Source organism: Lactuca saligna, chromosome 5 (assembly GCF_052625555.1).
Source record: "Lactuca saligna cultivar CGN05327 chromosome 5, ASM5262555v1, whole genome shotgun sequence".
Taxonomy (NCBI): Eukaryota; Viridiplantae; Streptophyta; class Magnoliopsida; order Asterales; family Asteraceae; genus Lactuca; species Lactuca saligna.
The window spans coordinates 224,612,535-224,625,936 of NC_136421.1; the positions used below are offsets into that span (position 1 = coordinate 224,612,535).

Sequence of the window (13,402 nt, forward strand, 5' to 3'; positions counted from 1 at the left end):
GTCGTTAATACACAACTGTGCTTTAGCAACTTGTACGTTTACATGTGAGTTTTTTTTCCTGATATTTTCCGTATAAATACCCATATCTCTGACTAAAATCTGCGATTTCCTCTCATCCCACCTGCGATTTTGTGTTTTTTATTTTTTATTTTAAATTATTTTACTATGAAAGTGATAGGGTTTATTTAAAACCTCTTTAATAAAATGAATTCTCCAACAAAAAGTTTGAAAAATAAAATCGTCCATAATGCCTATAGAGATAGAGTTCTCCAATAAAAAGTTTGAAAAATGAAATCGTCATAGTATCTATAAAAAGTGAGTTTTCCAACAAAAAGTTTGAAAAATAAAAGAAAAAAAACTTCGTTTTTATACCCTTAAAAAAGGGGAAATAACATATGGATACAAAATGATATGTTTTAACGATTTGTACGTTCGTAGATGGATAAATAAAATCATAGACGGTGGTTATTTTTGTAATTTGAAAATTTTTAGTTTGTTTTTTCACAAAATAATCAAGAGATGAAGCTATTTTTATAATTTTTTTTTAATAACACGATCATTAAATGAATGTTTTTTGAGGATATATCATCTTCCACACATTTCCATACATTTCGAAATAATAATAAGGAAAAAAGTTTTAACTTTTGAAATCCGGGCATATATTTCTTTTTTTAGGATAAATCATTTAATTAATTCCCACGCTGGACCCACGACAGCGCCGGTTCACGCGACTACCCAATCCTATTAAGCTTCCACACATTTCCTCAACCATGTCTCCGCCGCTATCACCGCTCTGTGCGACCATCGGACCACCAAACCACGGTGGCCTACACCAACACTTTCAACTCCGTGGTTCATGATTTGTTGTCTATTTGCTGATTTATATAAGTTGAAGCAATAATGGCGGTGACTCGGAGAAGGAAGCAACCAGAAGACGAAGTACAGCAGCCTCCGGATACGAAGCCAGACGAAGACGATGATAAGGAAGAAAAGGCACTAAAAAAGTCAAAGAGCAAGAACTATTCGTGCCTCGATAACTGCTGTTGGTTTGTAGGATGCGTGTGCACGGCGTGGTGGCTGTTGTTGTTTCTATACAATGCGATGCCTGCCTCTTTCCCGCAGTTTGTGACGGAGGCAATCACCGGACCTATGCCGGATCCTCCCGGTGTTAAATGTTTGAAAGAAGGTTTGAAGGTGAAGCATCCGGTGGTGTTTGTGCCGGGGATTGTAACCGGTGGACTTGAACTATGGGAGGGGCATCAGTGTATGGATGGTTTGTTCCGAAAGAGGCTTTGGGGTGGGACGTTTGGCGAAGTCTATAAGAGGTATTACCTACCTCACCATCGTTTTTTGTTTCTTCTTCAATGATTTGATTGATTGCTGAAGATCTAATTTCTTCAACGTACGAAATTACCCAAAAAAAGGAATACAGAGTAAGATTTGACTTCTGATCTATGAATATTGGACACTTTTGGCCTTTTGGGTTTCAATTGCTTGCAAGACGTATACGCTATCATCATCATCTACATGTTATCTGGCAAATTCTGGCATATTTTACACTGTTGGAAACTGAAATCGAATTCAACCTCAATCGATCGAATAGGAATAGAATAATTTTTGTTTTCATATGAATGGGTTCTTGTAATGCTTATCTTGCAGACCATCATGCTGGGTGCAACATATGTCTCTGGACAACAAAACAGGGATGGATCCGCCGGGTATCCGGGTCAGACCCGTGAGTGGACTTGTAGCTGCTGACTACTTTGCTCCAGGATATTTTGTATGGGCTGTTTTGATAGCTAACTTAGCTCGTGTTGGGTATGAAGAGAAGAATATGTACATGGCTGCATATGACTGGAGGCTCTCATTTCAAAATACAGAAGTATGGATTTCTTTCATGTGTAATTACTAATTCCTGTTACTTTTCTCATTGTCATATAGACTAAGACATGGAATTTTATGGTGTTCAGGTAAGAGACCAATCTTTGAGCAGGATAAAGAGCAATATAGAACTGATGGTTGCTACAAATGGTGGCAATAAAGCGGTTGTGATTCCACATTCAATGGGTGTTATTTACTTTTTGCATTTCATGAAATGGGTGGAAGCACCAGCTCCGATGGGTGGTGGTGGTGGACCAGATTGGTGTGCTAAACACATAAAGGCAGTGATGAACATCGGCGGACCTTTCTTAGGTGTCCCAAAAGCTGTAGCTGGCCTTTTTTCTGCTGAAGCCAAAGATATTGCATCTGCCAGGTTTATATATATATATATATATATATATATATATATTAGACATTATATCTGATAAAAAACCATAAAAAACTATCAAGACTTACAAGATACAACATTGACGTGTAGGGCACTTGCACCCGGTGTGTTGGACTCGGATTTATTTCAGATTCAAACGCTGCAACATTTGATGAGAATGAGTCGCACGTGGGATTCAACCATGTCCATGATACCGAAAGGGGGGGACACGATTTGGGGTGGCCTTGATTGGTCACCTGAAGAAGGATATTGTCCGAGTAAGAGAAAGAACGGGAAAAATGTCACGGAAAACGAGTCAACAAGTCAAGAATGTGAAGCAACACACGCAAATTATGGTAGGATGGTGTCATTTGGAAGAGATGTAGCGGAGGCACAATCATCTGAAATCGAGAGGATAGAATTTAGGGTAAGGCTATTGATACTTTTCCCAACTATCTGGCAAATGACTTCAACCATCCGTCGGATGATTGGCAGTCATCCGGATGCCGGATGATTGTATTCTTCATCCGACAGTTGACATGTTATTATGATCACCAAATCATACATATGTACTGAGGTAGTTTTTGGTGTTTAGGGTGCGGTGAAAGGTAACAGTGTGGCAAATCATACTTGTCGGGACGTGTGGACTGAGTACCATGACATGGGATTTGGGGGTATTAAGGCTGTTGCTGAGTACAAAGTTTATACAGCTGGCGAGATTGTGGATATGTTGGAATTTGTTGCCCCAAAAATGATGGAACGAGGGAGTGCTCATTTTTCTTTTGGTATTGCTGAGGATTTAGACGACCCCAAATATGAACATTACAAATACTGGTCAAACCCGTTGGAGACCAAGTAAGATTCTTGTAGCTTCCTTTTGTTATCTTATGATCTTTTGACTTCAATTATTGTCCAATGTGAATGTGGCCAAGCACTTTTTCCATTCCAAAATAAATGTCTTTCACTTTTTTTTTTTTGGAAGTATCTTGATTCAAAATTACAATTTGTGGTTGTAAGAGGTGGCAAATGGGGGTTGTGTTTGGTAATGTGCCAAATTGGTAATTTTAATTAGGATTAAATGCAAAATATAGCAGCATACTATCATTGATTTGTTTATGATAGCATCATATTTCTATTATTCATGACAACATTGTACTTTGAAAAGTCTACCCAATTATAGCAATACCATGTAAAGGCAATAGTTTTCATTGCTATAATTGAATACAAGTATAGTGAAGAAAAAAACCTGAAAGTACGATGCTATAATTAGGTAGAATTTTCAAAGTACAATGTCTAAATAAGAATTTTTTTGAAAGTTGAAACACAAATAAATCAAAGTATATTCCTATTTCTTGCATTTAGCTCTCTTTAATACAGGTCATGTTGGTCGAACTGACAACACATTTTATTCATTTTTCTAATTAATAATATAGTCATCAAATACTTTTATTCAAGCATGTTTGAAGTCAAACATTGCTTTTATTTTAAGAATTAGCACTTTCAATTGCATAATTCTTTGATGTTTTTTCAGGTTACCAAATGCTCCCGACATGGAGATCTATTCGATGTACGGAGTCGGAATCCCAACCGAAAGAGCATATATTTACAAACTCACTCCTGCAGCGGAATGCTACATTCCATTCCGGATTGACGCATCAGCAAAGGATAAAAACGAGGACTGCTGTTTAAAAGATGGAGTTTATACAGTTGATGGGGATGAAACAGTTCCCGCATTAAGTGCAGGATTCATGTGTGCAAAAGGGTGGCGTGGGAAAACCCGATTCAATCCTTCCGGAATCAAGACACACGTTAGGGAATACGATCACAACCCTCCATCTAACTTTCTTGAGGGTCGGGGCACACTGAGTGGGGCCCACGTGGATATCATGGGGAACTTTCAATTGATTGAAGATGTTATAAGGGTTGCGGCGGGGGCCACAGGTGAAGAACTGGGAGGCGATCAAGTGTATACGGGAATATTTGACTGGTCCGAGAAAATCAATTTGAAGTTGTGAAACATTTAAACATTTGCCTATACGAAACAATTTATATTAAGTTAACATGGAATGTGTAATGTGAGGGATTAGATTGTCCCCATGTATATTAGTAAACTAGAAATTTGTATTTTGGGTGTATTATTTTGTGACATGTTTCCATAAACAGCTATAAATTTGTTTTTTTTTTTTTTATATCCCTGATTTGGTGTTGCATGGTGCACGCAGTTGGTTTCTAGGTGCTATTACTTTAGGAATGGTCAACGGTTTGAGTTTTAACAGTGGTGGGAGTTTCAATTCCATTATGTAATATAAACAAAGGGGCATATACCTTTGGCTTAGCAGTATGGTGTGTGCTCTTTCATGATGTGGATTGTTAAAGTCCCACTTGAAACATACATAGAGTAGGTTTATATTTGCCTTTAAAAAGAAAAACATAAACGGATATCTATAGAATTCCAGATCAGGAATGTTCTTTTCGTATAAAATATTGAAATTCATAAATAACCAAAATAATGGTTATTTTATTTTATTTTTATTTATTTTAATTCTAAAAGGAGAAATATAAATCTACATTTTTCCTTAATCATTTTGCAAAAAGTAGTAAAAAATAGTCACAAAAATCGCATATGAGGTTAACCTGCCAGCTGCTTCGTGCATCTTCTGCTGTTTGGTAGTTAGTTTACTGGGCTTGCTTGATGTTTTGTGTAAAGGGATGCTGTTTCGCAACCCATCAACACATAATATATAAAGTTCAAAAAATCATTTTTGGGCAATTTTCGGGTATTTGAAGTACACAATTTTCTCTTATGGAGGCTCCCAAAAACAATTTGTTTGATAGTGTTATACATAGTTTTATTTTCTTGTTATGTAGTATCATTTAATGTGAAATCTAGAAAGAAAGAATATAAACATAGATGTCAATGCCATCTGCGGTGTACAAGTCGTTGATGCATAAAATGTGCATTAAAATTTGTATACCGTAGATGGCTTATCATGTGCAGTTTGTTCTTTTTTTCCCGATTCTTTTTTTGTTTAAACATTGTTATGTGCTATGCCTTAATTATATTTTATCAAAAGGTATGAAATCGTAATCAACATCTAATACAAAAAAATCAAAACAGTAGATGAGGAAACGAAGTAGCAAATGACATATATGCCAATTTGAGATTTCGTTCTTTGGAATCTCAGGAACGAGGAATGAACGAAATAACAGTTGAAATGAGAGGAAACCACAGAAGGTCTAAACAATTTGCGGTTCGTGGGTTTTTATAGACTACTACGAAACAATAAACGAGACAGAAAACAACATGCACGTTAAACTCATTTTCGGTTTCAATGACTATTTTTGTCTAATACTAATTTTTAATTATTTTTTGTAAAATAGTTAACAAAAAAAAAACCTGAATTTGTAATTTTCTCCTCAAAAATAAAATTTCTATTTAGCAAAGAAGGTAGAAAATACCACGCGCCTTCAGAGAGGGTGAGCGTGTGGGTAATTGGGTATGACGAAATAGAGGTAAACGAAAACCTAACCTAAAGCCTTTGGTGGGTAAATTTGGGGGAAAAATGATCACACGCTACTTCTATTCGCTGAAGTTCCATTCTGTTATTTTCAAATTTCCACCGAGAAATCAGTCCACAAAAGAGAGAATCGTTCGTTGATTTCAACCATTGCCGGTGCTCTCGATCTCTCATCACGACGACCAAGATCCTCCTCTTTCAACGCACTTTCTTCTTCTGATCAACTTTTTACTTCCTTGCCTCACAGATCTTTCCGGTAAGCCTTATTTCCATTTCCCACCCCCTCTACTGCTTTACGCGTACGTGTGCATATATCTTAGTATATTCATGTACACTGTCATGCATATTTATTAGATGAATTGTTTGGATCAATGATTTTTCTTATAGTGGATTGCGTGTGGATATGTACTGTAAGTCTGTAAAATTGCGTGGATCGGTTACATGCAGCTTAGATGCCGCAAATTCGATGCGGGGTTTTGTGTTTTTACACGCGTTACAGTCTGCTGGCTCTATTTCATGATTCTACCAGAATTAAAACGCTTGCTGTAACTAGTTATTAGGGTTTTTACTTACATCTCTCATCGAATGGGTTTTTCAAGATTTAAGAACCCAAGAAGAAGATCATGGGAGTTCTAGGGTTCTAAAATAGGGGATTATGAATAAGTGTGTGCCCCAAGTTATTGTATAATCACCTTGCCTTTGAAGCAGCTACCTGCATCTCTAGTTGTCTACGGTAAGTGCTGAATGACAAGAAGCTTGGAAAGATGACCAAGTTTCTATCCTTTTCTAAAAACGATGCTCACATTAATCCACTCAGTTCTTTAAGATAGAAACCCCAAGAAGAAAATAAATGGAAGTTGCTATTGTTGTTAAAAAGGGAATTTTGTATTATTGCGGGATTCAGAAGTTATACATCTTCATGATGCTTGTGGAACTTAAGTCGTGCTTTGTGAGTTTGTTATCATTGTAGGATTAAGAGGATTGTTTAGCAAATAGTGATATGTTTTCCTTCACCAACCCAATCTTGAATTGTATCACTCCATTTTGAAAATAAATTAGCTAAACGACTTTGACATATGGTCCATGGTGAGTGAACTAGTTATGGTGTTATTGCACTTGTATGCTACAAAATGAATATCCTTCATCTTAATTATTTATATATGACTATTTAATCACCAACATAGTATGCAGCAACTTTACACATTTTGGTTTTAGTGTCTCACATGGAATATCACTTGTGATTTCTCATGTCGCTTCTCATTTTGCTTAACAAATTCCTGGAGATTGAAAGATCAAACATATTTAGGTAAGTCATAAGTGTGAAGGATGTTTAGTTACTTAGAGATAAACTCTGAACAAAGAGTTTCTTTAAAGTTTACTGGGTAAATGCAGTGATAAACTGTTGAGCATAGTGAGGTGATCAAGATATCTTCTGATGCTTTATCTCCTTAACAGGAGTTAAGCCATTAAGCCAATGTTTCAGTCTCAATATAAGCAGTTCAATTACAACATATGATTGTTTTTGTACTTTTAAACATATTAGAATTAAGATTCTGATACAATTATATTTTTGAATTATTAGTTTCATTGCTTTTAAGCAGCCTAAGTGAAGAATTTTTGAATTCTTGTAAAACGCGGGTTTAGCTGTTACTGAAACTCTGATACTGGATTGCTGGTCCTAAATATAATTGGTTTTTAATCTTAATATTTTGTTGTAGTCCCTTTATTTGGAATGGTTGGTGATTTGGTGTTTATGTGAAAAAATGCAAATCCAGGCCTTTTGTAAATGATAATTTTGTCAAAGCAATTGTATGATATTGAACAAAATGTAATCTACTAAAGGTGCCCTTTAAATGTACCTAAAATGACATAATGCCCATGGAAGTTGGAAGTTGCCAGAGGATAGATTTTAGAGAAGATAAAGGATTGGAAAACAACTAAGGGACTAGATTTCAAGAGATTCAAACTAAAGAAACACTAGGATCTCTTGAATTACATAGTTAGTTGGAACAAGCTCTTGGATCATCCTTTTGAAGAAGGTTTGAAAGGAAAATATGGACTTTGTACTAAAATTACTTAACAACAGGCTCTACAAACTTTGGAGATGCAGAAAATACCTTAACTTTAACAAATAAAGAACCATGTTAATCTTTAAACTTCAGAATAGAAAAAAAAAATCAGGTGCAGATCTTTGAGACTTGAGAACGATATTTCTTGTTGGTGGCTGTGATTTTGTTTTACTTTTACTAGGGAAGTAGATTAGGTTTATGATCTGGGAATGATGATGATGAAAAGTTAGGTTGTGGCCATTGATGATCTGATTATTTGGGTAGGGTTTTTTCTTCATGATGTCTTCCATGGCCAAACCAGTGAGTCTTTCTTGTTCATTTATGATTTAGGGTTTTACAATTACGATGAGATGTATATAAGCTAAGAATGTGCACAACATTTTCTATCTGGGAATCTGGCTTAAGGTTTTGCCAGTGTCATGACAAATGAACAGGTAATTACATTGATTGAGTATTCAGATGAATATAATTGAAAAAAATGAGGGATAGAAGATAGATCTATCACTGATTGTTCAAAGTGAGGCATGGCTTTCTCTTTGCTTAAGTTGCACAGTGAGTAACAATTTGGGTTCCTTTTATGAATATTAAACTACAAGTTGTTTAGAACAATAGAAAATATAGACCCTTAACTTTACGATGGATACTGATTTTCCTGAAACATATATACTTTTTTTTGTGCCCATAATTGATCTTTCTTACCTTCTGGAGGCTGGGCTTAAAAACGAAGATGAACTGGTAGATGTGGCTAATCTACATATATTGAATGTATCCCATAGCTGATGATGTCTATCTAATTACATATCTTTTAGCACAAATTCTAGGAAAGCAGATTAATGTTTTCACTTAGATTTCAGGGTCTATGGTCTTGTTGTACATGTCATTACGCATGCTATATCAGACATCAAGCACAAGTTTATCATCAAGGTTTTCGATCTCTTATTATGTATGGATAACAGTCACTTAGATTCTAGTTGGCTTTGGTTACAAAACAAACATGGTCTTTCTGGCGTCTTCTAGCAGATCTTTATGCCTTTTTTGTGCAGACTTGATTAAGATCCGCATAGAAGGCAATGCATAATGTGACAACTATCATGGAACTTATACCATGAGTCTCCAGCCTTATTAAAAAATTTGATAACATGAACCCTAACCTCAACATGTTGCACAGCCCAGATCTTTTCAAGAATGAACCCGCAACAAGTTGCACAGCCCAGATCATCTGCAAATGGATTTACTCGTAGAAGAGGTGAAAAAGAAACAGGGACTAGAGTGGACAATAAATCTCAGCCTGGAAAATCACACTTCAACAGAGTGACAACTTCAGGTTTAACTTTCTTTCCTAGTTAATTGTCTTACAAATTTCATGTTCTCTATCTAACTTGAGTTTTGTCATGTTAACAAAACAAAGGGGGAGTTGAAAGCCCATCACGGGATCGCCTAGTTTATATAACAGCATGCCTTATTGGGCATCAGGTGGAAGTCCAGGTCATCGATGGAACCGTGTTCTCTGGAATCTTTCATGCAACAAATGCCGAAAAAGATTTTGGTACCTTGAATAGTATTTTTATTTTTGTTGCATGGTTGATGCATACTTCCCTAACGATATGATATGCCTTTTTGATTCCTATTTTGCAGGAATAATCTTGAAAATGGCCCGTGTAACAAAGGCTGGTTCATCCCGAGGACAGAAAAACATTTCAGATTCTGTTCAAAAGCCCCCATCTAAAACCTTAATAATACCCGCAAAAGAACTTGTGCAGATTGTCGCTAAGGTCTGTAATAGTATCTAGTTGTAAATCCTTCATCTTACTTGTGTTGTTGTATAATGTATTTGTATCCATTGGTAGATGGGTAGGTGTTAGGATTGCTGCTGTGGGTTTGGTTATATTATTATTATTATTATTATTATAAGTACTGATGAAGTGTTTTTATTGGGCAGAGTGTATCTGTAACTAGAGATGGGTTGATGAATGAGGTTCAGCATGAGGAAATGCAGGACATTATGATAGATTCCTCTATTTCTCAATCGCGGCATGTTGACTTGGAAAGAGAGTTGGCACCTTGGGTCCCTGATGATGATAATCCAGAATGCCCTGAATTGGACAATACATTTGATCGCCATTGGAACAGGTTCCAAGTTCTTTATCTCCTACTATTGATTCGTCTAGTCTACTTTTATTGGGTGAATTTTAGAACTAGCCAAGCATATTTGATGTTTGTAGTGAATGATGTTGTTGGATGTTGACCTTAGTTCATGGTCTTAGGTAGAGTCTCCCATTAGTTTTTATATCGTTAAAGTCAATTTAGTTGAACCTACTCTTAAGAACAACAACAACAAATATTAATGGGGTAAGGTCATCATGGTGGGCTCTCGTTTCATATGTCAAAGGTCATCTATGAAAATAATCTCTTTAAGTCAAAAGTAAAGATGGAACAGGAGAAAGATGGTAAATAAGGTACAGAAAGTAGAAACAGTGGGAAGGAAAGCAAGACCTAGACTACATATACCACCCCATCACCTTGATAACATACAACATTAATGTTTTGCATGATGGATATACTCATCTGCAACCCCATTCTTCCAACCTAGCATTCAACTTAGCCTTACATCATGGCACCCCTAATCCTCTAAAGAAATCTAGTCCATAATCAAAGCGAAGATTTATGGACTGAGCAAGTTCCAATTTTCACCTTAAAAGACTCCATTTTTAGCCTCCATTCATCCCCTGTGGTACGCTATCATAAGCCTTCTCTGAGTCAATGAACACCATATAATTATGTAGGTGCTACATGTTAACCTTCATTCAGTGTATGGTAGGGAGGAGAAGAGAAAGGATGTCTATTGCTACATGTCTAATTAAATATACAAGTACTGCTTAAAATCACTAGTTTCTTTTTCAATGTTTGTGCTTTCTTCTTACACTCATGTAAAGAACCCCTTGTAGGGGGAGGTACTAATAAGTGATTTAAAATAGAAATAATTTAACAACTGAAAAAAACGTAGCCCCGATTCTAGATAATGTTCTATCATCTATCTCCACTTTACTGATCTGATAACTATGTTAGGGGCTGGGATCAATTTGAAGCAAATGCAGCGTTATTTGGAGTAAAGAGTACCTTTAATGAGGAGCTGTACACAACAAAGCTTGATAGAGGTCCTCAAATGAGAGAATTAGAAAGGGAAGCATTAAGAATTGCCAGGGAAATTGAGGGTGAGGACACCCATGATCTTCATCTAGCCGAGGTATGTACGGGTATGGTTTTTATGGCATTTACTATTTTTGTATGTAAGTTCTTTCTTATGCCTTTTTTTTTCAAAAAAAAAAAAAAAAATTAGGAAAGAGGCATTCATTTTAATGATAAGTTTGACCTGGATGAAGAAACTAAATATTCATCGGTTTTCCGCGGGGGGGTTGATGATAGTGGTTATGATGAAAGTGAGGACGTTTTTGATTCACAAAATAGTGAAACCTTTGGAGATGTTGTGAATGAAAATGAGTTGTATCCATCTGGTCCTTTGGATGTAGAGATCAGGTATGCAAAAAATTGTGTCATTATATTTATATGTATGTACATTGGATTGTTTGTCACTAAGTTTTGTTGTTGTTGTTGTTTCAGGATTCAAGATAATCAGACTAGTCAACAACATCCGGATACAGAGAAGCACATGGTAGATTTAGTATTTCACCTCTTAACTTACTCTTTAGATTGCTATATGCTGTTGTTTTCTTGTAAGTAATACTTTGCTGTTTAACTAATAATGCAGTTGTATGAGCAAAGGCAAAGCCATGGTTCAAAATCTGAGGGTTAGTTTTTTGCTGATAATAAATATATATGTGAAGTGACTTTGGTTTCCTAATAACTGATTTCATTGTCTTCATGCTAGACCCTCAAGTTTACCTTTTCTAATACTAAATTAATAAATATGTTTCTTCCCTGGAACAGAGTCAAGTCTGTGGTCAAATAAAGAAAAAGAAAGTGAAAGTGGTGATAAGGGACTGAATGCGACTGCAACTGCATATGCCCCTCCATCTAAATCTAAATCTAAATCTAAGTCTAAAGCTCAGGAGGAAAAGACAACTTCAACTTCAACTTCTACTTGTAGTCAAGTATCAGAGGGTGTGAAGACACCACAACCTGGAGTTGCTACTTCTGCTTCTGCATCATCCGCTTCAGAATCTGGAAATGCTTCTCCTGCCCCTGCCCCTGGATTATCACCAACCTCATCAATGGGCTCTCTCACCTCTGAGAAATCAACATTGAACCCTCACGCAAAGGTTCATATTCATTTACTTTTTATTTTCAATATATCTACACCGTTGTACCAATTATACCAAATATCATACTAATATAAATGATTCCAGGAATTTAGACTGAACCCAAATGCCAAGAGCTTTGTTCCATCAGCAGCACCTGTAAGGGCGGCATCTCCTCCGGTATCTGATGGGTCCTTCTACTACCCTCCACATATGCATGGCATGCCACTTGGCATTGGTGTAAGTTGCAATTGACTAATTATAATTTTATTTTTTAATTTTGTGGGTGATAATTTTGTGTAAACTACTTACTTCTGTAGATGGGAATGGGACCCGCATTTCCGGCCCATCAGCCTGTTATATTTGGTCCGCAGGGAACACCTTTGCAATCCCCCCAGACCTATTTTCACTCAAATGCTCCACAGGTATGTCCACTCTTTATTTTCATTAATTTACTTGTAAAACTCCAAAGTCTAATCCGACATCTAAATGTATGGCAGTATGGGCAGCAAATGCTTGTTGGTCAACCAAGACAGGTGGTCTACATGCCAACTTATCCTCCAGTAAGAAACTTTGCTTTTCTCCCTCTCCATTTTCATTATAAAAGGTTAATCGCATTTTCTTGAGAAAAAAAAAAAAAAAAACTTATCATGTGTTACTGTTGACAGGAAATGCCATATAAAGGAAGAGAGTTTTAGGTTGTTGAATGGAAGGATTTGAGATGCTGATGAAAAAGAAGAAGAATAACAGAATTTGGAAACAAGTGTTTGTTTGATTTACTGATGAAAGTAAGGAAGACAAGAAACATATGGATTTGCACAAGGGAAAGGAAAAAGCATAACCATGCCTAACACCCGTTTGTTTCTTTGTTTCTTTGTCCTAGCATGTCTGTCTCATCCTCAGCCTTCTTTTCTTTTCGTTTCTTTTATTTTCTCTTGTGGGTGATTTTTTTTTTTTTTTTTAGATTGTGTTATTTGAAAAACGAACCACATAAAATTGAAAAGAAAGCACCTTTTTTTTTTTTTTTTTTACATGCTGCCGCTGTCGTTTTAATAATATATTAAATTAAATTAACTTTTACGAAGTGTAATTGTCCTGAGTGTGGTAGATTGGTGGTTGTTTTGCAAGTGGAGTGGCAGTTAGAAGTTCCTTTAGACCGATCAGAGTTGGGATGAAAGTGGTTCCAAACTCGTCTGATGGACCCGGACCTGGAAAACCCGGAACAAGTTAACAGATTTTGTAGGATCGGAAACTGGATAGTATATAAGAACCGGTTCCGGTTCGGTTTCAGGTAAAGTGGGTCTAGAACCG

At 36.3% G+C, this 13,402-nt stretch overlaps 2 protein-coding genes across 3 annotated transcripts; both read left to right on the top strand.

Annotated features, from left to right (window-relative positions):
- Positions 1-721: 721 nt before the first annotated feature.
- On the top strand, positions 722-4,437 carry LOC145045439 (phospholipid:diacylglycerol acyltransferase 1-like). Its single transcript, XM_078993765.1, has 6 exons — positions 722-1,325; positions 1,660-1,882; positions 1,971-2,254; positions 2,360-2,675; positions 2,844-3,103; positions 3,780-4,437. The coding sequence occupies exons 1-6, from the start codon at positions 901-903 to the stop codon at positions 4,261-4,263; spliced, it is 1,992 nt and encodes a 663-aa protein (XP_078849891.1). The 5' UTR covers positions 722-900; the 3' UTR covers positions 4,264-4,437.
- Positions 4,438-5,748: 1,311 nt separating this feature from the next.
- Positions 5,749-13,122, top strand: CID3 (CTC-interacting domain 3). 2 transcript variants are annotated; one of them, XM_078993768.1, is made up of 14 exons: positions 5,754-6,022; positions 9,004-9,159; positions 9,244-9,381; positions 9,471-9,607; positions 9,775-9,965; positions 10,902-11,079; positions 11,173-11,369; positions 11,454-11,505; positions 11,602-11,641; positions 11,781-12,112; positions 12,200-12,331; positions 12,412-12,516; positions 12,592-12,654; positions 12,760-13,122. In XM_078993768.1, the coding sequence occupies exons 2-14, from the start codon at positions 9,021-9,023 to the stop codon at positions 12,787-12,789; spliced, it is 1,734 nt and encodes a 577-aa protein (XP_078849894.1). In that variant the 5' UTR covers positions 5,754-6,022; positions 9,004-9,020; the 3' UTR covers positions 12,790-13,122. The 2 variants fall into 2 exon arrangements, with proteins under 2 accessions (XP_078849893.1, XP_078849894.1); XM_078993767.1 differs by having other exon boundaries at positions 5,749-6,022; positions 12,412-12,654.
- Positions 13,123-13,402: the final 280 nt, after the last annotated feature.

Excerpts from the sequence above, each read along its gene's own strand:
- LOC145045439 (XM_078993765.1), top strand. The coding sequence starts at position 901 with ATGGCGGTGACTCGGAGAAGGAAGCAACCAGAAGACGAAGTACAGCAG. Across the intron at positions 1,883-1,970 it reads TCTCATTTCAAAATACAGAA|GTAAGAGACCAATCTTTGAG; the intron begins GTATGGATTTCT and ends TATGGTGTTCAG. Across the intron at positions 3,104-3,779 it reads TCAAACCCGTTGGAGACCAA|GTTACCAAATGCTCCCGACA; the intron begins GTAAGATTCTTG and ends ATGTTTTTTCAG.
- CID3 (XM_078993767.1), top strand. The coding sequence starts at position 9,021 with ATGAACCCGCAACAAGTTGCACAGCCCAGATCATCTGCAAATGGATTT. Across the intron at positions 9,160-9,243 it reads CAACAGAGTGACAACTTCAG|GGGGAGTTGAAAGCCCATCA; the intron begins GTTTAACTTTCT and ends AACAAAACAAAG. Across the intron at positions 12,113-12,199 it reads CATTGAACCCTCACGCAAAG|GAATTTAGACTGAACCCAAA; the intron begins GTTCATATTCAT and ends AAATGATTCCAG.